This window comes from Anser cygnoides, chromosome 1 (assembly GCF_040182565.1).
Source record: "Anser cygnoides isolate HZ-2024a breed goose chromosome 1, Taihu_goose_T2T_genome, whole genome shotgun sequence".
Classification (NCBI taxonomy): Eukaryota; Metazoa; Chordata; class Aves; order Anseriformes; family Anatidae; genus Anser; species Anser cygnoides.
In genome coordinates this window covers 133,747,084-133,769,863 of record NC_089873.1, presented here as the reverse complement: position 1 = coordinate 133,769,863, position 22,780 = coordinate 133,747,084, and the positions used below count along the sequence as shown (strand labels likewise).

At 41.1% G+C, this 22,780-nt stretch overlaps 1 protein-coding gene across 3 annotated transcripts in view; it reads left to right on the top strand.

Moving 5' to 3' along the window:
* Positions 1 to 19,568, top strand: part of SHROOM2 (shroom family member 2) — a 127,308-nt gene extending 107,740 nt beyond the window's left edge. For all 3 annotated transcript variants that reach the window (XM_048066748.2, XM_048066749.2, XM_048066750.2), the window contains 5 exons: positions 751 to 1,509; positions 5,459 to 6,010; positions 6,899 to 7,079; positions 11,865 to 12,137; positions 16,753 to 19,568. In XM_048066748.2, coding sequence (XP_047922705.2) covers positions 751 to 1,509; positions 5,459 to 6,010; positions 6,899 to 7,079; positions 11,865 to 12,137; positions 16,753 to 17,019 — 2,032 coding nt within the window. In that variant the 3' untranslated portion in view covers positions 17,020 to 19,568. The remainder of the gene's footprint in view (positions 1 to 750; positions 1,510 to 5,458; positions 6,011 to 6,898; positions 7,080 to 11,864; positions 12,138 to 16,752) is intronic.
* Positions 19,569 to 22,780: the final 3,212 nt, after the last annotated feature.

The following is a 22,780-nucleotide window of genomic DNA, read 5'->3' as shown; positions in this document are numbered from 1 at the left end:
CCTTTTTGGCCATTGTTTGTCATTTATGCTGACAGGACAAAAGAAGTTCAAGTAAGTAAGTAAGTAAAGTAAACCTGAATGGAAAACAATACACTTTCTAAATTTCCTTTTCTGTTTGCTTTGTTTTAATTTTAGTTTCTTCAGAGACCTTCATTTTCCCTTTTCCGTTTTTTTTTAGCTTCAGCAAACATTTTATTTGCATTTGCTTCATTTTTCATCAGTTACGCATATCTAAAAGTTCGACCACCAAAATTCATAATTAAAATTCACACTTAAATTCTCATTTAAAATGACGCTGAAGTATTAATTTTGCATATACAGAAGAAACCTGCTTTCTGCACTTCACTGGTGACTCTGAAACAGAAGTGGAATTAGATTTTAGCATAGAAATAGAAGAAAAACACTTACACTTGTGGCCATGCCACATACATCAGCGCCTTGGATGTGCTGTGCGCTGAGATGTGCCATGTACACTGCGGCGCCTCAGGTTAACTCAAGGTTGTCGCATCCTCTGACTCCACGTACCCTAATTTAGCGTGACATTATGCTTTGACTCATCACATTAGATTAGGTACGCAGCGCCTGCATATACATGAGAGAATGTTTTTGTGCCGTATAGTTACTGTGAACTGCAGGAGCCGGTGTTAAATGTTTGATGTGTTCTCAGTATTCGAGCTTCGTAGATCATCTGTGGCCTCATATAGGAGGAAATACAGCAGCAGCATGCTAATGATGTTTTCTTCTCCCTAGGCAAGCTGATATTGGGGCCCTAAGAGAAAACCCACGGGAAAAAAGGGATCAGCTGGACCAGAATATAGGCCACAAGTGGAAGGCATCTGTCAGACCTTTGCATGCAAGAGAGCCTACGGTTTTGTCTCACGAAAGCCGCGGGAGATCTGGGACACTGCCTAGTGATTACAGATACTCTCAGGAAAACGTGAATGAGAAAAGCAAGGATTGCAGTTTGCCTCATCTCACGTGCTCTGAGCCACAGAGCTTGAACGAGAACCACTCCCGTCTGTCCCAGGGCACCGGAGAGGAAAATCGTAGAGCGGAGCCGGCGCTTCTCAATAAGAAACGTGGACCTGCTCCTCAGAGGCCTCCGCCGCCTAAAAGAGATAAATACAGGCGACCAGATAATTCTGCACCATCACTTGGCACCTCTTCTGAATCTTTGCTGGTAGCACCCAGCCATCCCTTTCCGTCCTCTTCCCCCAGCTCTGCGGAAGTATTTACGAGCCACTCATCTCTCTGTCAGAGTCCTGCAGCTTTCAATGGAAAACTAAAGAGTGCTAACCCACAGGAACTCCTGCAAGCGTCATCCACGGAGAATGTTTGTCAGCACTTAGAAGAAAAAACGCACCTTAAGTCCGAACCTGTGTTATCCTCCAAGTATCGGTACCTTCAGAAACCAGGCATGGAGACGTCAAGGTCCCCTTCTCCTCAGTTTGCACCACAGAAGCTCACTGATAAACCTCCTGTGTCCGTACAGGATGAGAACCCAGCCAGGTACTGGACATCACTCCTTTACTGTTTTAATACCCTTTTGCCTACTCAGACACTATTAATGGTTGACTCTTCTATTTCTTCACTAAAAGCACATCCTTAGGATTCATTAAGCATAAAACTTTCCAGCATATCCTAAAATGACTTCTGTGAAATTCTACTAAAATCCTTCAGCTGGTCTTTGGTTTCTTTTAGTTGGCTGATGCTTAATAATGAGAGAGGCTTCTCAGGTGTTAAAGCTGGTAGATAGTGGAAAACAAAAGGGTGGATTCAAATTGATTTTCCATTGTACGTCTGGGTGAAATCAGAAGATTCCCTTTCTGTTGTCATTTCTTCTAGCCAAGTCTATGAATACAAATCGGTGTAGGGAGACAGCAGGTACAGGAAGGGAAGCTGTATCCTTTGTGAGAACATCTGTTTTGAAAGCTTACACGGTGAGGTGTACTGCCAAATTATAACTGTTTTCATGTTCCTTTTATGATGAAATTTGGCGTTCTGAGTAGTCTGGTGAGGGGACTGCTGCGTTATTTATATTTCAGCAAGGTTCAGCAGGAGAATGTCAGTCTAGATGAACTCAGGATTAGACAAGCCAATTGAAATTAATTGATTTCTGTGACTGTCATACGCTGCTAATATCACAAAAGGTTATTCTCCTTCAAGATAACAAACTCTTCCAGGAAGCTTAGAAATATTAGTTTTCATAAATCCTTCAGCACTATAATTCATGCTTAAAGAATGAAAATAAAAGCTTCAAGCTGAATGAGTGCTGAGGTTTCTCTGTGCAAAAGTATTTGGAGTTGCTTTTCTCTACTGTAGTGTAAATGATTGAATAGACTCAGTCATGCTGTTTTCCAGGGTGCCTTATGACATGGAAAGCATAAATCCCCCCCCCCCCCTTTTTTTTTCTGTGTATATCAGTAGCAGAAAGTGGCTTAAGTTGCTTTTTAACAAATCTCTTGAAGCCAGCATCAGTTCTTGTTTTATTTTTGCCTGGTTAATGAGCTGGGGGCCCTGAGAGTAAGTGAGTTTGGAGGTCGGGGGGTTGGATGTGAATTAGACTTAACCTACCGTCTGCCTGTTAAGCATGCCTCTCCTCTTACAATAGGACGAAATAATGAAATTTCATCCTGCAGTGTTTTTAAGATGAAGAAGCAATATGGTATGTTATGAAAAGTGGAATATGTCACGGGATCCCTAGCACCTTTCTGCAAAGGTAGATGGCAGTGGTGACATCCGTAAAGTGTTGCTTTGTGAATAGATACAAAGCATGCATGGAAAAAGCTAATTGTATTTGCCCTTCCTTTTTACTGAGCTTTAACGTTGAAAAGCACACTGAGCTGTGCCTAGTTACATGCCTGTATCTGAATGACGTTTTGAAAGTAAGGTAAAGCACTTACCCAGCATATCTTTCATTAACGTTTTAAAATCTTAAGCACAAACAGTCGTCTGTACACAATTGATTGTCCTCAGTTAATAATTACATTACTTAATAAAACAGACATGGCAAAATGGGAAAACATGCAGGCTCTACATCTGAACCTTCTGTATTGTGCTTATTTCGCATGAGTAAAATACGTCAAGTAGACATATTAATATGTGATTAATTAGATTTGGCTTAGTACTGCTATTAGCTCCTTGCATATGAGCTTTCGGACATACCTGTTTGTGTGCTGTAGGCAGTCAATATCCAATGTTTTCAGCATGTAGCTGTTCACTCTTCTTTGAGAAAGGTATTTTGTTTATCAGCAACGTAAACTGAGTAGTGTGCAGGGTTTCCCACAACAATTTAGGTAGTCAGTGTCGTGTGGGGAGATACTGGTGGTGTGCAGAACCCAGCTATTTCCAAAGACTGTTCAGCAATCTTAAAGACGAAAAGAGTGCATCGGTAGATTTCCAGTGAACATACACGGAGGTGGAGGAGTGCCCGTGGTTGGAATGAAGCTTCTCAATAGCCACAGGCAGAGTTGCTGCAAATCTGAATTTTACACCACAGTTCCCCAAATGCAAATCCGTAAGAAATCACAAGGATGCTGGTTGCAAAAACAGAATTTCTGAAGCACCCAGCATTGAACTATGTTTACTCTGACTCGAAATCAGTTTAGCTTATGATGCATTAAATACATGGAAAATCTTATGCTAGGCTGAGAGGAAAGTACCCAGAGTCCCAAAACAGACGCCAGACACTTTAGGTGAAGAATTGCAGTCAAGTAATTTCTTCTCTTCCAGTTGCCCCACACATACTTATCCACACATCTTGTATTTCTCCCAGATTCAAAAATATGTTCCTCTTGGAGTGTAGTTGGGTCTGAAGGGTGTGGGCTTCAATTAAAAAAAAAAAAAAAAGAAAAGAAAATGTGGGGAGGTGGCTTAACATGGTTCAGACAAGAACATTTCGACTAAACTGCATGAAGGGAGCAACTACACTTACAGGGAGCTTGGGCTGAGCAGCAGGCACAAGAGCAAGCTCTTGAAAATTACAGTCATCCTGAATGAAAAAACATCCCAGCCTGGTGGCAGCGGGGGAGTTGGGGCAGAAGGGTGCGCAGAGGAGGATTCCTTATTTAAGGAAGTGTTCATTTGGCTTTGTCAGGACATTAGTAGTAGGTGGTTGCCTCTGTCTGCATTGCCGTCACTGCTGTACCTCACTGGCTTATCCAAGCTCGCTGGAGTTGTTTGGTGTTCAACATGATGGAAAACCTGCCCCGAAAGCTGGATCAGTTTGCCAAAGCATGTCTGCAATGCACTTGAGGAAAGTAAATAGCTATTGAGAGGCTGTACCTGCATTCAGAAGCAAATATACTTTTAAAATATAAGATGCAGCTTCTGGAAGAAGCGAAGTCAAACAGATTTTTCTGTTCCCTATGAAAGAAAAGTACAGCACAGAAAAGTCTTAAGTTTATATTTAAGAAAAGTGACACACCCACATTTAGAGGAAAAGAGCTGTAGTATGTCTTGGTCACTTATCTGGAAGGCAGCAAGCAAGTGAGCCAGATGAAACCAGATATTTTAGCTAGTAGGCAATGTTCCTTTACTTGCTGTAGAGCTTCCAAACCCACATTATGACAATAATTTTAAACTTTCTGCAAACTCAAAACCACCAAAACTAGACTTCAGTTTCTTATATGGTTTACATACAGTACAGATGTTTTAGCAATGTTATTTAACATGTTATTGTCCAATTTAAAATCTTAGCCTTCTCTTTAAATAGCTTTATTTACTGAATGTCCAAGGTGGCCCTTTGTACTGGGCAGCGCAGAATTTTTGCTGTAAGCTTCACATAAAGGAGTATGTGGATGTGGCATGGGAATCTAATTACTAAATTTCTATATCTTGTATGAAATTTTACAGATACAGAATTTTCTTCTAATCACGTAGTTAGTCTTGAACAATTTCCAGGTTTTCCATGTGTGATTATTGTAGCTCAGCAAGGGCCTGGCCTGCAGGATGCTTCCATCAGGTCTGTTGTTTTTTCTCTTGGAAGAGCTAGGAAATGATGTGAAGGCATCAAAAACTGCCCAGGCCGCTAAATAACCTGTCTGGCCAAAAGCTGAGGCTGCTGTTCAATCTGTGCAAGCCAATGAGTTTGAGCTCAAGGTGTGTTGTCCTCTGAATGTGTGGCAGCAAAGGGTTGTTCAACAGCACCATTTTAAAACAGGGGCCTGACTGCTGAGATTGGACCCTCGTGTTCGTGAAAATGAACAGAAGTCCTGTTCAGTGAGTACTGTGCCAGGCTGATGCTAGAATTACTTACAAATGAACCAATACTGTTTAAAATGTGTGGGCAGAAAAGAAAACATGCAATTTGAGGGTTTTAGATGTGGTGCAAGGAATATTCCATTACCTACATCTTTTATCTACTTTTTTTTATATTTGGGCTTCCCCCCTGCTTTGCAGATCTGAAGCGAGATAAAAGGTTCTTACATTTCTAAATACGGATTTTCCTCTTTTCCAGAATCGAAAGAGTTATAGACAACAATACTACAGTGAAAATGGTTCCCATCAAGATAGTTCATTCTGAGAGCAGTGCAGAGAAGGAGAGTCGGCAAGGTCTTGTGAGTACAATGGAACCTCTTGCTTTACCCAGTGGCTTGGAAAAGGACCAAATTAAAACACTCAGCACTTCTGAGCAATCCTACTCACGATTCTGTGCTTACACCAGGCAAGGTGTAGAGCCAGAGCCAGAAACCAAAACCAAACCAGCTGAGCCTCAACCAGCTGAAGAACCTGGGAACAACCTGAAGGACAGCAGTGCTGCCGTGCCGGCAGTCAGCTATGTAAAGGCCAAAGAGAAGACCTTTGAAGACTGGAAGTCAGAGGAACTCGCCAGAGAGATTGTGGGAAGAGATAAATCTCTAGCAGACATCCTAGATCCTAATATGAAAATAAAAACAGCAATGGATCTGATGGTTGGGATATTCCCTAAAGATGAACACCTCCTAGAAGAAGCTCAGCAGCGCAGGAAGCTCCTGCCAAAAGTTCCTTCCCCAAAAATTTCAGAAGAGAAGTGAGTATTACTTTCTGTAGACCAGTGGTTCCTTGTAAGCTGCTGTCCAAAGTGTGCAAGTTTTCCTAGAGATCTTCCTACTGTTTAGGTTTGCAGCTTTTCTAAAAGTTTTCTGTTAGAATAGCAATTAAGAATAGTGCTGCTAATGGTATCATTAATTACAGAAGAAGAACTTTTTTAAGATGTAAAATGTTATCTGAGACCTGGCTGAAAACTATTATGTGAGAATTTAAGGAATAATTCATTTCTTCCTTGTAGTTAGATACTTTACCAAGAACATCAGATTTGGTAACTTCATAGAAAAGGATCAATATTTCATCATTTATTATGCAATGAAATTTTACAAAGACAACTTAAAGTGGGAATGAGGCATTTCTTCAGAAGGAGTGAGAACAAAGTCAAGATTTAAAATTCCATAGAAAGATGTTGATGTTCTGTGGGTCTTTTGTTTTCTTGATATGAGTTATCAAATTAAGTTGTAGATTTCATGAGAAGTTCATGTGTAATTCCATGACCAGGAAGATAAACACCTGCTTTTAGTATCCTACATCTGGCAGTTGGAAAGCATAGTCGTCTGACACTGGTCTTTGCACTACTTAGTGAAATGTAACTTTATATTTTGTTTCCAATTGAGAGGTCTTAGTTCTGTTTCCCTTGTTGTAATGGTGAAAGCTCTTCTGCACTGCTTCAGTTTTTGCTTCTAGTGGGTACATACTGAGTTCAGAGAAATTTTCTTCACAACCAATATTTATTTATCCCATTTCCATACATAACTGCTTTCTGTTGAACCGTCTACTTGTTGGTGAAATGATGGCTCGAGAATACCGTCCTTTCTTTTCAGTGATTAGGATGTCAAGGCACTTAATGAGAGTTTTGACTTTTTACCAGGAAAGAGGAGCAGAATGCGCCGTCCGCCATCTCCCTGACAACCAATTCGACTTACTACAGCACATCTGCACCGAAGGCTGAGCTGCTGATTAAAATGAAGGACATGCAAGAACAGCAGCAACAGCAGCAGAGTGAAGATGATTCTGAAGATGAGCTGGATCACGACTTGTCAGAAAAGAAGGTAAAAGACATTTCTAAATGGTTAATGCAATGCTCTAAGTCGCATGCGTTTCATTAACCATGAATTTGCTAGCTGAAGAACCCTAAATAAAAGGCCTAGGGGGTTGGTGTAATGTCCAACTGTGAATTTAGGAATTTCATGGTAGGTGTTTAGTGCAGCTTGATACGTATTTCAGAAGGGCCCAAAGGGGGAAGTTTTGAAGGGTTTATTTTCAAATACCTTTTCTCATTTGATATATTACAATTTGATATATTGATTTATATATTGATATATTATAGAATGGCTTGGGTTGGAAGGGACCTTTAAAGATCATCTAACTCCAACCCCCCTGCCATGGGCAGGGATGCCACCCACTAGATCAGGTTGGCCAAGGCCCCATTCAGCCTGGCCTTGAACACCTCCAGGGATGGGGCATACTCATTTATCTCATTTGCTATATATAAAGAAATACCAATGCTTGTGTAACTGTAACTGGTGGTGGTTTTAGTTGCTCTGTATTTTTAAAACATAGGTGATCAATTTGGGTATATCATGAGAGGGAAGGTACCCCCCGCCCATCACCCTTTTTTTGTTTTCATGAGCAGCAAACCACTTTGCTCTCAGTTTCTCCTACATCTCATAAATAACCAAAGCAGTAGTGGTGGGAAAGGGCTAAGCAGCTTGGTGGATACAGGGGAAATTGCTCATCACAAGAGAGGTAGTCTTCTTAACTCTTGTTCATCCCCATTCTCGCTCCCATCCTTCGGGGTTTTATTTCTGCTCTAAAATCAACATAATATGCCACGACTGAAAATAATGATATACTGGCATTTCAGTGGTTTGAGAAACTGTTGTACTGTGTTAAAGTCATCACACTTATTTCATTAGTCATTTGGCACAAAATGTTTTAACTGTAGTTCCCAGTACGGATCAGCTGGAGTAAATGGTTTGTTTTTTCAATTCCAGTGATGTAGTTTGACTCTGCCTAAGCCAGTAGCGCAGTGGTGAGCAAATCATTTCATTAAAGTCAGCTCTCTGTTTAATAATCAACTTGAGGGTGAATTTGGTGGTCCAGTCCCAAAGAAGGGTCTTTGAATTAAACATTAGGAATATATTTAGTCACCAAGACCGAGACATTGCAGAGGAGATTCCCATCCCTGTGTCAGTGGTATCCAACTCCTGCACCGAATCTGAGGGAGCTGCAGTGTTTTCTGTTGTCGCTGTCTTTTTTCCTCCCCCAGTTGTCCCTCCCTCCCTCCCTCTGCCTCCACCACATCTCACAGTTCAATCCAGTATGCGCTGCCAGGGGCATGACATGGCTGCAGCTGGAGAGCTGCCCTTGCCCTCTCACCAGAGACCCGCTGAATCCAACAGCTGCACTGCTTAGACAAATTAAGGATTTCACCGTATTTGGAACAATTCCTTTTTATCTGGTGCCACACGTGACAGTCACATTCATCATTTTTTTGCTAGAATTAGTTTCCTTCTTACTAAATATGGAGTGGGGCTGGGCTGGAGGTAAAATTAAAGCTTTCTTGTTTGCCCAACAAGCGAGAATAAAACTTTTTTTAAGCAAAAACACGCTTTATTTGCATTGGTGTCTGTAAAAAAGAAAAGCGTGTTTCCCTGTATCTACTCCTCCCTTTATTGCCCCAATTCTGGTATACACCACTGTGCTGGGAGAAATTTCATGAAAAGCTTTTAGCAGAGCTCCTCCATCTTCTGGGTCTCTACGTACCGTCATAACCATGCACGTTGCTGTTTACTTCTCGCCCTGCTCCTCCGCATGCAGTAGGATGTGAGCGCTCAGTTCAGTGGGCTTTCATCTTGGATCTTCTCAGAAAACATACATAACTCGTGGTAAGTGGGTCAAGACATCTTTATTAAACAGATAGGGTATGTTACTTGGCCCAACTTCACATATTTGGCAACAGCTTAAGAAAGGATCATTAAGGGCCTGAACACTTCAATAGCACGCTTTACAACTTCAATTATTTTTGAAGAGATACACACCCAGAACCTGTTCTTTGATTCCTAGAAATCAGTCAGTTCTGAGACATCTTAATTTCAGTCCACTGTGGAATGATTGTAATATTTGTCATTCTCTGCTCTGCAAAGCAGAATTGTTTTTTTTTGTTTGTTTTTGTTTTGTTCTTGTTTTCTTCATTTTATCAGCTACAAAGTGATTATATGAGTTTGAAATTTCATAGAGGCAATTCAAAATAAAAAATATATATATTTGGGATGATCTCTATATTCCCATTAGGAGTGGAAAATGTACCTCGTATGCTGAATTTAAAGGAGGTTTACCACAATTACAAAATTCTGAACAGATGTTGAAGATAACTACAAGACAATTTTTCATACTAGGGAAAATCCATGTGTGGCTGAGTAGGAAGGGTCCCCTTTGCATTTAGGAAAGTGTCAGTGACTCCCGAAGAGTCTCAACATTAATTGAAGAATGCCTATTTTCTTTGTTTTTTTAGGCCTAAGCTTCATGTGAAATGGAGTGGTGAGCTAAAAGCAGAGTAATTTACGTTCAATGTGCTAAGCAGCACCTGAGTGAGCCACCTGAGAAACAAACACTCTGCTGTGCTGCTTTCTGTGTTGCTAGTCAGATCATCATCCATTACTGAGAAAAAGATGCAGGTTTTGTTGTTTTCTTGTTTACTAGTACAGAATTCACAGCTGTAAGTTATTCATCTGCCAGTTTCCAGGTGTAGATTGGAGATCTTTTGGCTCAGTAGGTATTGAACATCATACAGGTTTTCTGCTGGCTAGCAAGAGCACGTAGTGAGCTCACGGTTGCAGCATCCACAGGCTGTTTCTTCTGGGTAGGAAGCAATCAGTTATGATAATACAAATCGTAAAAGATACGACAGTTTTAAAGAGGGCCTAAATACCTCTCACCTGCAAAAGTGCTCCTTAAGAGCCTAGATTCAGCTGCTTGTAGACATCTAAGTAGGATGCTACTGTGAAGATGGCACTTTTATCATTGTTTGTTTGGTGGCTTTATTTTTTATTTTAAGAAAGAAAGGAACTTGACTGTTCAAGATAGCTGATCAGTCCCCACTGGTAAACATCAAGCACAGCTGCAGAAGTGGAAAAACTCAAGAGGGTAACATATCGTACAACAGTATTCTGTTGTTGCAGATGGTAACACAGCAGCATTGTGCATGTGCATGTCATCTAAGGGAAAGAAGAGCCTGGCACTGTGACCTACATAATCCAAATCAAACTGTGCATTTGCACTGAGTGAAGAGTGGGGGGGGGGTGGAAATCAAATCCTGCAGATTAATCGGTCAGTAAAGCAGACATCTGTAGAACTGCTTACTACCTTAATCTTTTGGACACCCAGACTAACAGATAACCCAAATCCAGATTAACCTGGCCTGAGTGTATTAAATCAAAACGGAGAAAACCAACCCAGATAATCCACGTTTGATTTTTTACCTTTAAAAAGGCTGCTTAAATTTTCAGGGTATAGTTGCTTTCTGTAAAGATGGCAGGCTTTTCTTTGGTCCCAAAGTAAGTTGGCAATGACTGGTGGCATCTGAGAGCAGTAGGTGCTGTCAGTCTATTTCTCTGTAATCATGAAGGCTTGTAATCAGATTTGTATTTAGAAGGAGTTCCTAAAGAATGTCATGAGTAATTTTCTCACAAAAATTGGAGGGGTAATGACTATTTTAAGCTATGTAATTTTCATTTAGAAATGGTGGTAACAGGTGTATGGTTCAGAGAATGCTTTGGGGAATTTTCTTGCCTGAGATTAGCTGAATACTAACAAGGCATCCCCATTTAAATTAGCGAGGCATTTCTAGAGTGTGATTCATGTCACAGTAGGGTAGATGACCAGCTGAAATGAGTCCCACCCCTTGTGCACAACTAAAAGCTAATGGAGGTGTCCGAGATGAGGCCCTCTTGCCCAAATGCAGGGTGGAGCACAGGTCATTAAGGGAGGAGATTTGGGTTCTTGGTCTGGCTTTGCCGCTGACACACCTGGAATGATTTTTCCAAGCCAGGGCACGTGCATCCCAGGTGGTGGGGAATTACACTGGAGAAACCCTGAGAAGCTGCAAATGAGGTGGAGTACTTGCCTGGCATGGGACAGTGCCTGTCAAAGATGCTAGCGGGGTCCTCTGTCAGAGCCACTTCGCACAGGCTGCTTTGTGCGCTGCAGAAATAGATTTTGTTTCCTGTTCTGTGCTGCAGGGATTATGATTTCCCTACAGAAATGCTGTAAGGCAGTGATAACTAAAGATTTTCTGAGAGTGGAAGGACGGCTACTGGGGGGATGTTAATATACTACAGAAAGGAAGAAAAAGCTAGACAGTGCCCTAGTTTTAACTGTCATGTGGAAAATACAGAATTTTCTGGCACTATTTATCTTCCTGAAGTGTAGCTCTTCAGAAAGGTACTATGGACCTGGTATTGAGAGAGGAAAGGATGCGCTGTACTTTATGCTGCTCCACAGCAGGCTTTGAAGGTGTTCAAAGAAGCAGCAGTAATGCTTGCTTTAAAAAAAAAAAAAAGTCTTTCATCTTTTTCCACAAAGGTGAATTGCTTTAACACAGGTCTCAAGCTGAGCATTGTAGACCTACGTCCTGAACCTTTGAATCCAGCAATGTTATAGTTGCCTTAGACATATATTTATGTATAATGCACTCATTGTCAAAGCCACATGGGAGTTTCACTGTATTAAAAATGTCACATAGCAGTAATAGATTTCTCATGTGACTTCCAGAAACAGAAGTGGGGGAAAATGCAGTAGTGCTAATAGATTCTCATCTCCTTTATTTTCCACAGCAAGAACTTATTGACAGCATTAGTAGGAAGCTGCAGGTGCTGAGGGAAGCACGGGAGACACTTCTGGAAGACATCCAAGCAAACAATATCCTGGGGGAGGAGGTGGAAGCCATTGTGAAAGAAGTCTGCAAACCAAATGAATTTGACAAATTCAAGATGTTTATCGGGGACCTGGACAAAGTGGTCAACCTCCTGCTGTCACTGTCAGGTCGTCTGGCCCGGGTGGAGAACGCTCTTAACAACCTGGACGAAAACACCTCACCAGAAGAGCGGGTGAGAAAGACCAGTAGTAATATAACTGCATTGAGTGAATCTGATACGGGTTTTTTACTTGGTTTTATCTAAAATGTAAAGATCAAGATGAGGGATAACAGATGGGTACATCTTACAAGGCCATTTTCTTTAGATTTCTTAAAACTTTTTGCTTTGCTTTGCTTTTGCTTGGAATACTAAAACTACAAGTGGCTTGGCAGGCAGTGGTGCTTTGGGGTGCAACATAACTGGAAAGCAGGCTTCTCAGAAAAATATTAATGAAAGAGGAAAGCTACTGATAAGAGCATAACAAAAGAGACAAAAATGCTATTCTGTCTGATAACTCAAAAGATGGGAAAAGAAATGTCACGTTGTGCTAACATGAAGAAAGCTTACAGATTTCTTTATACTCCACAAGAGTCTTGAGAGAAAATTGTGAGATTGTGACAAAGAAAATGTTCCTCGTCTGCTACAGTTTCCTCTACAATGCCTAGGAAGAAAGGACAGAAAGGACAAGTCCTAAATATAAATAAAGGGGATTGGGGCAGGAGGGAGGCAGTACAAAAAGAATTTTTCAGCATAGAAATAGCGTGCTAATAGAGGAGTCCCAGCAGCTGTGAAAATTTCAGGGGGGCTCAAGCTACTCTTACCTTTTGGACCCCACCTTGTTCCTTGTTTAATTCCAGATCCCAGCAGGACTTAGTTGGGAAGCAGATACCTATTGATACAGAAATGCACCAAAGGAGAGATGTAAGCATGTGGGAAAATCAAAGGTTAGAATAAATATAGGACAGATTATGTGTCGTGAGCTTAGCCTTTGCAGTTAAATAAATGTAAAGTGGGTATTTGAGCTTGTAGCTGAGAAATGAAGTGCCAGAAGTCCACCTAAGCACTGTATCAGATTTTTTTTTCCACGAGCTGTGGATTTATGTTTTTTCCTCAACATGCTCCATTGTTTCATCAATAAGAATCAGTAAGTGCTGGGACCAATTTGAAGCTGTGTTCTTGCTGTTTGGCCCTAGCTGCTGCCAAGCATACTTGTTTAATGGCTGTCCAGACCCCTTTCTGACTGAGGCAAAGGGAAGGTATTTGACAGCTTATTAGAGGATAGATCAAAGCTTCTGAAACTTAGAGAAATTTAATCCTCTTTTAGACAGATTTTTTTTTCTAAATGTGGTTGCAGTTGCCTAATGGGCTTGAAGATGGGAGTGTAAGCTGGGAAAAGATATACCAGATGATTTGAGCACATAGGAAACACAGCTTGAGAGCTATGATAAAAATAGCTTATGTAGCTAGGTGTGGAGAAGAAGAAGGTGAGTAGGTGGCATGGTAAGGGCAGGCAGAAATTGTCTGTGTATTCTGCTGTCAACTGTAGACTGACAAAAATCCAAATCCCTAATGTATTCTAATCCCCATGTGTCTTCTCATGCATTGACACCAGTTTTGCCATAGTAACGTCAGATATATGTCTAAAAGTGTCAGTCAGAGATGCTCCTCAAATGGATCAAGTCCCTGCTAGATACTTTGACTATAAATATAATTTGTGTAGAGGTACGTATGTGTATCTTTGAATTTAGATTGGCATCTGTGGCTTTGGCTTTCTTTGGTCATTTGGTATTATGCAGACCACGTTATGATATTTGGTGTATTACTAATGTACCATATGAGCAAAACATAGGGGAGATTACTTCCATCTCCCATCTTCCATGGGGGTCATATCCCTAATGATCACTGGTTGCTATTTTGTTTGTTTGTAGTCTTAAGCTGACGGTGTCTAATAAACACAACTCTGATAGCTCTGCACTTTCTAGGAACCACCACCAGCTCAGCAGACTTCTAAATAAACAGTCTGTCAGCAAGCAAATGACCACTGTTGAATTAATACTCTATCAGGTGGTCTCTCATAGGTCTCTCTTGCCATGAGGAACAGTGTCAGGTATTTCAGCTGTAGCTGCTGAAAGTGATTTCTTCTGAAATAGCTTCCAGCCCCCGCCAGTGTCTTCCCATTACTTCCTTTATCAATCAAAACCAGAGTGCATTGAGAACCCTCAGGCACTGAATGAGCACTTCACAAATTTGATCAGGTGCCTAGGCCTGTAAGACCTGTTTTTGCTAGACTAAGACCAAGTGCCAAGGATACCAGTTCAGGAACTGGATGTTGGGAAGTCACATGCATGGAAGCAGACCCTTTTTGTTCGTCTGCTATTCAAAACAGCAAACAAATCTTGAGAAGGGCTCTCAATAGGAGGAGCCAATGCTTGTTCCATCAGAGCAGCTTCAGATGTCCTGCATATCGCTGAGGTCTCTAAACAAACAAACACAACAACAACAACAAATTTCTGCACTCTGTTTTGCTTTGATTGGTTGAAGTCCATCAGACGCTACCAGGCTCTAACCCACCTGTCTGCACGGTAGGTACAAGCAGTTGTGCCTGTAGGCCTAGTGAACCATTTAACCATTGATTAAAGAGTCTTCTCAAGAATGCTATCTTGAGCCTTCTCGTGTTTCACTTTACCTTTCAAAGCAAGCTTTCTGGTGTCAGTCGTCTTTGACAGGGGTAAAAGCAAATTCAGGATGTATTTCATTTGCCTTCTACCTGTCTTACATCCTACTCACCTAAGGTACCCCCTAAACCTCCACAAGGGTAGAGGTGCTTAAGTATTGTGCAAAGTTTGTAACAAAAATAGTGTTTGCTTTTCTTGAACTGTGAGGTTACTCCTGTTCATCTTAAAGTCATGTTGCAGGCATGGTAAGAAGAAACAGAACAGCTTAAATCTCAGGAATTGTTGGAAAGGGCTAAACATCCCAGCACAGGACTGGGTGGGTACCTGTGCAACTGAGCCACCAGCTGGTTGCTCTGTGCCCTCTCCAGTTCATCGAGTTGTAATCCTTCTGTTTCTTCTCAGTGTACTCGCAAACAGCAGAGCTGCTCCGTGGAGCAGTCTGGCCGTGCTCCCACCTCTGCGCTTGGCTGCTAGTTCCACTGGTGAATTTTGGAGAAGTCTTTCCCTCTCTTTGCAGCAGATAGCTCTGCTTGCAAGTTACTTGCAGTGAGGCTTTTCCCCTGGCATACACTCAAAGGAAGATCGAACTGTGTATTTTTCTGGTAGTGTGTGATTTCTGTCAATTGTCTTCAGTGGCTGTCTCGAACCCTGATTTAATCTGGGCTGCATATTTCAAGTACTCTGAGAGCAAAAGTCTTAGTGTTTCACCCTCTGAGCTTTGAGCCCCGTGTACAACGGCAGCACAGGATTCGTGTGCCGCTGACAGACATGCCTATTGTAGCTTGCCCGCGTGCGTCCCCCTTTGTCTCATACTTTCATCTTGAAAAGACACAGTTTCTGTGGTCTATAAAAACACTTCCCTGTAAATCCTTGAGGCCAATTATAGTGTGTGTCATTTAACATATGAAGTCCAAATAATAAAAAAAAGGACAGATTTACTTGAACAGCTTCACAAAAGCAGATTGTGGTTTATTTGAAGGCATAGGTTCTCAAAGAAAAGCTGTGAAGCAAAGCTAAAAATTACAGCGTTGGTACCTCTTAGTGGCACTTTCTGATTAGGTTCAGAAGCCTGTACTGGAATTCCTGACATCCGAGTAGGCCAGCCGTACTCACTGGTGCTGGAAAAAGGCAATCAGTTCTAGGCAGACATCTGAAATAGGTCAGATTAATAATACTCCCATTTCTCCCCATGTACTGCTGGAGGATTGTAGCTGAGTGATTCAGGTGTGGCTGTCCGCCAGGAGTAGAGAGGTGAAGTTGGGTCAGATGAGCGTCACCTTTCTTTCTGGTACATACGTATGAATGGGATACAAAGCTCCTGTCCTCTTTCTTTGTGTGGCTCTCCATTCAGTCTGCCTCTTTCATATTTTGTATCTTCCGTGCATTAGTTCTCAAACAGTAGGAGCTCCTGTCTGGCCAGAGCAGCCCTTAGAGCAACGCAGACTTCTGTGTCACAGCAATGTCTCAGATATCCTCCTCTGTCATAGCTGTGAGAGAGTGATTATTGTGAATGCACGAAGCAGGAAGTTTGCAGCCCTTTGGGGAGGATGCTTTTTGGTTTTTTCTTTTTTCCCTTTTATTGTCTTGCCCCAGCTTTCACTGTTGGTCATTTCGTAAGACCACATGGTTTCACATCTCACGGAGAAGCCATGCAGATTGAAGCAGAACTGCATAATGTGCAGCATCGTGAGCTGTGGTGCGAGAACAAATTGCTCCGTTAATTAGAATGTTTCTGTGCTCTCTAACCACAGCTATTTCAGTGTGGAAGTTCAGTGCTGTGTATTAAAGATCTAAGACGTAGATGAGTGAAATTTTATTTCGGAGAACTTGGATGTTTCTCAAAGGCAACTGTGCTTTTTATAACTATTTAGAACTACTAAATAGTTAAGCAGTCTTTGAAGCTCTTGCTGCTGAGGCCAATAGGAATTAATGGTGGGTTGTTCACTGATTCACTAAGTTTTATTCCTGTTTATTAGTATATTTTATCAGAATAAACTTTAAGGAGCAATCTTATTCTACCTCTCCACGTATTTGGAAAAGTGTCTTTGCAGGTAAAACAGATACAAGACTTAAAACCTGAAGCTCATGCTGGTGAACTCTGTGAATTTTAACTGTTTTTCTTTTCCCCTAAGCGGACATTGGTAGAGAAGCAGAAGCTGCTGACCCAGCAACATGAAGATGCAAAGGAACTGAAGGAGAACCTGGACCGTCGAGAGCGCATTGTCTTTGACATTTTGGCAAACTACTTGAGTGAGGAGAACTTAGCAGACTATGAGCACTTTGTAAAAATGAAGTCGGCTCTCATCATCGAGCAGCGAGAGCTTGAGGACAAGATCAAGCTGGGGGAAGAGCAACTGAAGTGTCTGACCGATAGCCTCCAGCCTGAACGGCTCAAATAAGTTTGACCAAGGAAGTGAAAAATGGGAAAGAAGGAAGGGATGGGGGTGTTTCCAAGTATACAAATGAATATCTTGGCTTTTCTGAGTGTCCGATAGAGAAACAAGTGCACAAGAGAAAAATAGCTCTCACAGCAGCAATAATACTCTTTCATTTTTTGGGATGATGTATTTAATTTTTTAGAACACATTTTTATTGCTGGACTCTATAGCCACTTCTCATTGCTTAAGTTACAGAAAGCTCCACAGAAAAGGATAGACTCTTAACGTTCCAGCTCTGTAAGTTGAAAGTCTGTGGCAGTTGTGCATGCAAGCATTTTTTAGAGTAGGATGTATACTTTCTTTATGTTCAGAGGCTGTACAGATTGCTGGGAAACCCAATAGCAATTTATGAATGCACACAAATTTAGAAGCTCTGAATATAGTGGCTTTTTTTTTTTAAAGACACATTAAATAGGGGAAGTCTGCCTCTTATACCTAATATATTCAGATTGCTGAAATGTAGTGTCACTCTGATCCTGTGGCATCAGACACTTTTTTGTAGTATTGTAGATAAGGTGGCACTTTCCCCTCACAGAAAATAACTTTAAAATCAGTCTCAGTTTAACACTTCTTAAACCAGCTTGCAAATCACCTAATAGCTACCTTATTGAAGGTGTGTTTTTTTTTAATTATTTTGCAAGATGTCATTGTACACCATCTTGCTGTAATACAGGTGACTTTTTTTAAAAAATTGTGCTTGATTTGAGAAACAGGCTGGCAGTACTGTGCTGATTTTGTTCAAAACATTTCTCATCTAAATTATTTAGAAGCTCATTTGTTCTTTCTTGTGCTTTTTATGCATGTTTTTATTCCTCCTACCCCCAAACTGCTACATTTTATGAAAATAAATGTAGGCTAAGGACACTGCTTCTGTTTTTCTTCTGATTGCTGAACATTGTGATTTTTTTTATAGACAGCTAAATTATACTGAAATTGACCTGCATAAATGCTGTTCCCTTTCTACTTTCTCAAACTACGAAATGCAATATAAACGATTTCTGCCATGTAAATACTGTGCATTATTTGGAACAATTCTGCTTTGTAACTGTGAACATAAGTGTTTGGTTTTGTTGTTTTTTTACACAGCGATAAATGAGAAGATGCTATTTCACCCTATCAGGTTACTGGTTCTATTCTAGTAACACTGCCATTGACTGTAAGGTGTGATGTCCAATAGCTCTAAAAAGAGGTGCTAACTCATGTTTTAGCACGGCAATAGGTTATGCTGACTTGCTGAGATACTTACAGAGAAATTCTGCAGTGTCTAAATGTTGTGTTCTAAGTTAAGATAAAGTTTTGTGGGCAAAGGAGAGTCTTGGATGACTTTGTGTATGCCGTTTTCATTGTAGTAAGGAAACCATTTATCTCTCCTTAAACTAAACAAACATTGCTCAACAGGAAGCCATTTTTGAGGCCAACGTGAATGCCGGTCTGTAGCTAAACAGGTTGGAAATACGAGTAGTAAGATGTTAAAAGGAGAGAGAAAAGAATTCTTTCCACTCTCGGTGCAGTGGCAGCGTTCACCGAAGATTCCTGTTCTTCTCACCTGGATCACCTCTTTCCCAGGGAGAGAACTGGAGAGGGAGGCTCTGACCAGTGAATTCCTTGCAAGCTGGGGAGTTGGTGCGAAAATCTTCTGGAACCAATTCCTTCACGGACAGGTGCAAACGCTTAAAGGACCGTTACCCTGTTATAGTGCACTACTTTGTATACCTGGACCAAATCTGTAATGAAATTGTTGTCTATCAGCTGAGGTCAAACAGGGCTACCATGTTACAAGACCTGCAGCTGCCCTTACTTTCTTCCTCTAGTTCTGAAAGCTAGTCTTCTGGCATCTCACAATTACTTGCTGCTATGTTCCTAGGACAAGTGATCCCTTTTGTCCTTACTTATCCCTTAACCGTAACAAACCCAAAACTAAACAATTCCCAAATAAATTATGCTTATCTTTAGCTTGGAGAAGAGTGTGCATTGTTTTATCTGTGGCATTTTAAAGATTTTGCATATTGTGGTTACTCTGAAATGTGTATGTGAAATGTGAATAATAATATAATTACAACGTGTTTGTATACAGTACTTTGATTTAGATCTTTCTGATAAAAGGTAGCAATATTGTGAATGCTATATATATTATCCCTTTCACAGAACAGTTGTGTAGACACCATTTTCTCCTTTCCTTTTTTAAAACTGTTGAAAATCTCTCGCCCTGGGAACCTGAAGATGTTTGCCTCCCAATGTTATATGTAAATCTGTAAATAGCTATACTGTTGCTCTTTGAAAAAATCTGGTGCTAATGTTTTGCCTTTGGCATCCTGGGGATGGCTGTTTCTTCACCTTATGTTCTCAGTTTTAGATCTCTTTGTATAGTGAAAGATTTCCACTATGTTCCGCCAGTTGTTTGGATCTTGCAGCCCAGAGTGAAAATGTACAGTTTTCCTGCATAACGCTTAACACCTACTGAAAAATGGTATTGCTTGACTTGGAGAAAATAAACTGTATATTTCGATGTACGGAGTTACTCTTTGTGTGCAGTTTTAACTGTCAAAACCTGCTGTTCTGCCGTGCAGTGTTAACCATCTCGTGATATCAACAGTGCCTGTAGCTGCTTATCTGGTGCTCTGAAGTAGCATGCTTTCTTTTTGCAGATTGTTTGGCATGTAGATTAATTGATCATTCTCAGCTCCCCAGTGTAAGTACCAGGAATGTTAATGCACGTTAATGGCTACTCAGTATAATTAAAGGGGGGGAGGCATAAAGGAAGATGTGTTACGAAGTGGATAATGTAAATCGCTCCTATGACTTATGGAGTATACACCAGGGAAGGCATTCGGATTTTTCTCCTTAGGTGACCACACTGTTTTGGCTTCATCTTCATCCTCTGTTTAGAATGATGCTTTTTATGGAAATATCTGAAGTCCGTGGCTCTCAACATTTTTTGCAAGATGACTGTGAACTCTCCATCTCTAACAGGCTTCCAAAGAAACCGTTTAGTTTCACCTTAATGGGAAACAAAAGCGCATGCAAACTTATAGTAAAGGTGACCACAGGTAACTCATAATGGCTTCATAAATTGTCATAGAAATGAATTGTCCATGAAGATCTTCATCGTAGGAACCATGTGGGAAAAGGAAATAAAGGAAGACTTGGATATTTGGAGGATTTTCATAAATTTCTGATGATGCTTTACACCCCTTTCTCCTTTCCTTTCCCTCTGCAAGTACATGCACCCACCTCTTTGTGCTAGGTCTGCAGGTCACTTGGTCTAATCCAGGAGGGCAGCTACAGGAGAATAAGTCTACTTCTGTGTACTGTTTAAATTAAAAAAAAAAATCTTTAAACTGAAATTAGTCTCTTTATTTTCTGTTTTGAGGTATTTGAGACCCTCAGATTTTAAAGGAGTAACCTTTTCACTCTGTTCTTTTCCTCATGAAGCTCTGTTGGTCAGTTCTGGTGTACTTAAATTGTCTCAATTTCTACAGATGAACTTATCTGTTGGCAGTCCAAGAGCTAGCAAGGCCTTATGGTGGGTGTGCAGTAAAAGATTAAATATTTAATGGTGTCCAGTCATTTATTGCAGAAGTTTATAGGTTTGTCCTATTTAAGGGCTTCTCGGTTGTAGGATTTTAAATTATTTTTCTACTTACTTGGGCAGAACCTACCTGCACAGTAGATGTTATTAAAAAATAATAATAATAATTACACCTTAAAAGTACTAGACTGCATGTTGTCAATTGTTTAAGCAGTGGTAAATTGGTCATCACGTTCACTTACCACAGTTCCAGTCTGTAACTTAACTAATTATAATGAACCTCAAATTACAAATTGGGTTACCCATGTGGTTCAGAAACTTGCCTCTGAAATGCTGTGTTTAATTTTCCCTTCCTACTGCTTTGATAATGTTTCTATGAATAAAGCTGTTCCATTTGAAGTAGATTAACTTAATTTAATACATCTCAGGAGATAATTTGAATGGAAATAAATTGAACGTAGTTCAAATAGCATAAGGTAGTTTCTTTCCCAGACTACCATAGCATACCTACAAGCAAAGTAGGCATGATGTTTTCAAGATAGGCTATGTTTAGGACTTTGGTTTTGGTTATAAACCTGTGGGCACGTGCCTTATACAGCTGTTGTTTAACTTGGGTGAAGAGTGTTATTTCAGTCAATGCAGTTGAGCCTTTACGGAGAATATGCATAAAACGAATTTTGTTCTCTCCTATGTTAAAAATTCTCACAGCAGTTTCATTTTTAGGTGCTTTGATATCCCTGTCTTGGAGGCAGTGTCCTAAATTGGGCAGGAGAGATGGTTTTGTGACTAGGCTGTGCCTTCCGCTCCTGCCAAATGTGTCAGTTTTAGAGGCAACAACTGCTATGAATCTAATTCTAATGTCCTCTGATTTGTTTCTGGATGCAACAAGCTTGTGCAGTTAAAAACTGATCCACTATTACTACCTTTCGTCTGCTGCTTCTTCTGAAAACATTGCCATGTGTCGGCTGCTGCCATGGCTGAGATACCGAGAATATCTGGACTGCTGATGTGGTGCTTTCTGGCAATTCTCTTCTGGGATGGAACAGGACGAAGGATTCTGTGTACCTCCTGCTCACTCGGAGTGAGTTCATAACCTAAAATACCACAGTACTGCTGGAGAATGACCAGATTCACGCCGTATGTCCACCTCTATTGAAATATTTTGATTTGCTATTCATGGCTGCCTGTCTTGACAAGGGAGAGTGGTTAATTAGAGCAAATCGTTTTGTGATAGTGGAGCCAAAGATTTACAGTGTGTTGGGAGATACAGCAGAATAATTACATTTATTTATAGTAATAGAAATTTCTAGCAAAATGGTATCTAAGTGAAACCTCCGTGCTGTAAGTCAGAGGTAGGAATACTCAAGAATTCTTGATCAGTGCTTGCTTATTTTCATGGGGTTAGTGAAAGAAAGGCTTCTCTTAAGCATATGTATTAAGTTGCAACTGGGTCAATTAGACCTTACTCGTTCCAAGCAACCTCCATCAGAGGAGCCAATACTAGCTCTGAGAAAGCTGCGATCTGCTAAGCCACTGTCCGTCATATCTCAGAAGCTGTGGCAGTGCAGTGAAGTTCCCACTGACTGGAAGAGGGGGAACACGGCCCCCATTTTTAAAAGGGAAAAAAGGAAGACCCAGGGCCTACAGGCCAGTCAGTTTCACCTCGGTGCCCAGCAAGATCACGGAGCAGATCCTGCTGGAAACCATGCTAAGACACGTGGGAAATCAGGAGGCGACTGGTGACAGCCAACACGGCTTCACTCAGGGCAGATCATGCCTGACAAAGCTGGTGGCCTTCTATGATGGGGTTACAATATTACTGGACAAAAGAAGAGCAGCTTATGCCATCTACCTGGACTTGTGCAAAGCATTTGACACTGTCCCCCATCATATCCTTGTCTCTAAATTGGAGAGACATGGAGCTGACAGATGGACCACTCAGTAGGTAAGGAATTGGCTGGATGGTCACTCTCAAAGAGTTGCGGTCAGCGGGGGTCAGGGGTCAGTGCTGGGACCGGCACATCTCTGTTGGTGACATGGACAGTGACACTGAGTGCACCCTCAGCAAGTTTGCTAACGACACCGAGCTCGGTGGTTCAGGCAACACACTGGAGGGGAGGGATGCCATCCAGAGGGACCTGGACAGGCCTGAGAGCTGGGGCTGTGTGAACCTCTTGAAGTTCAACAAGGCCA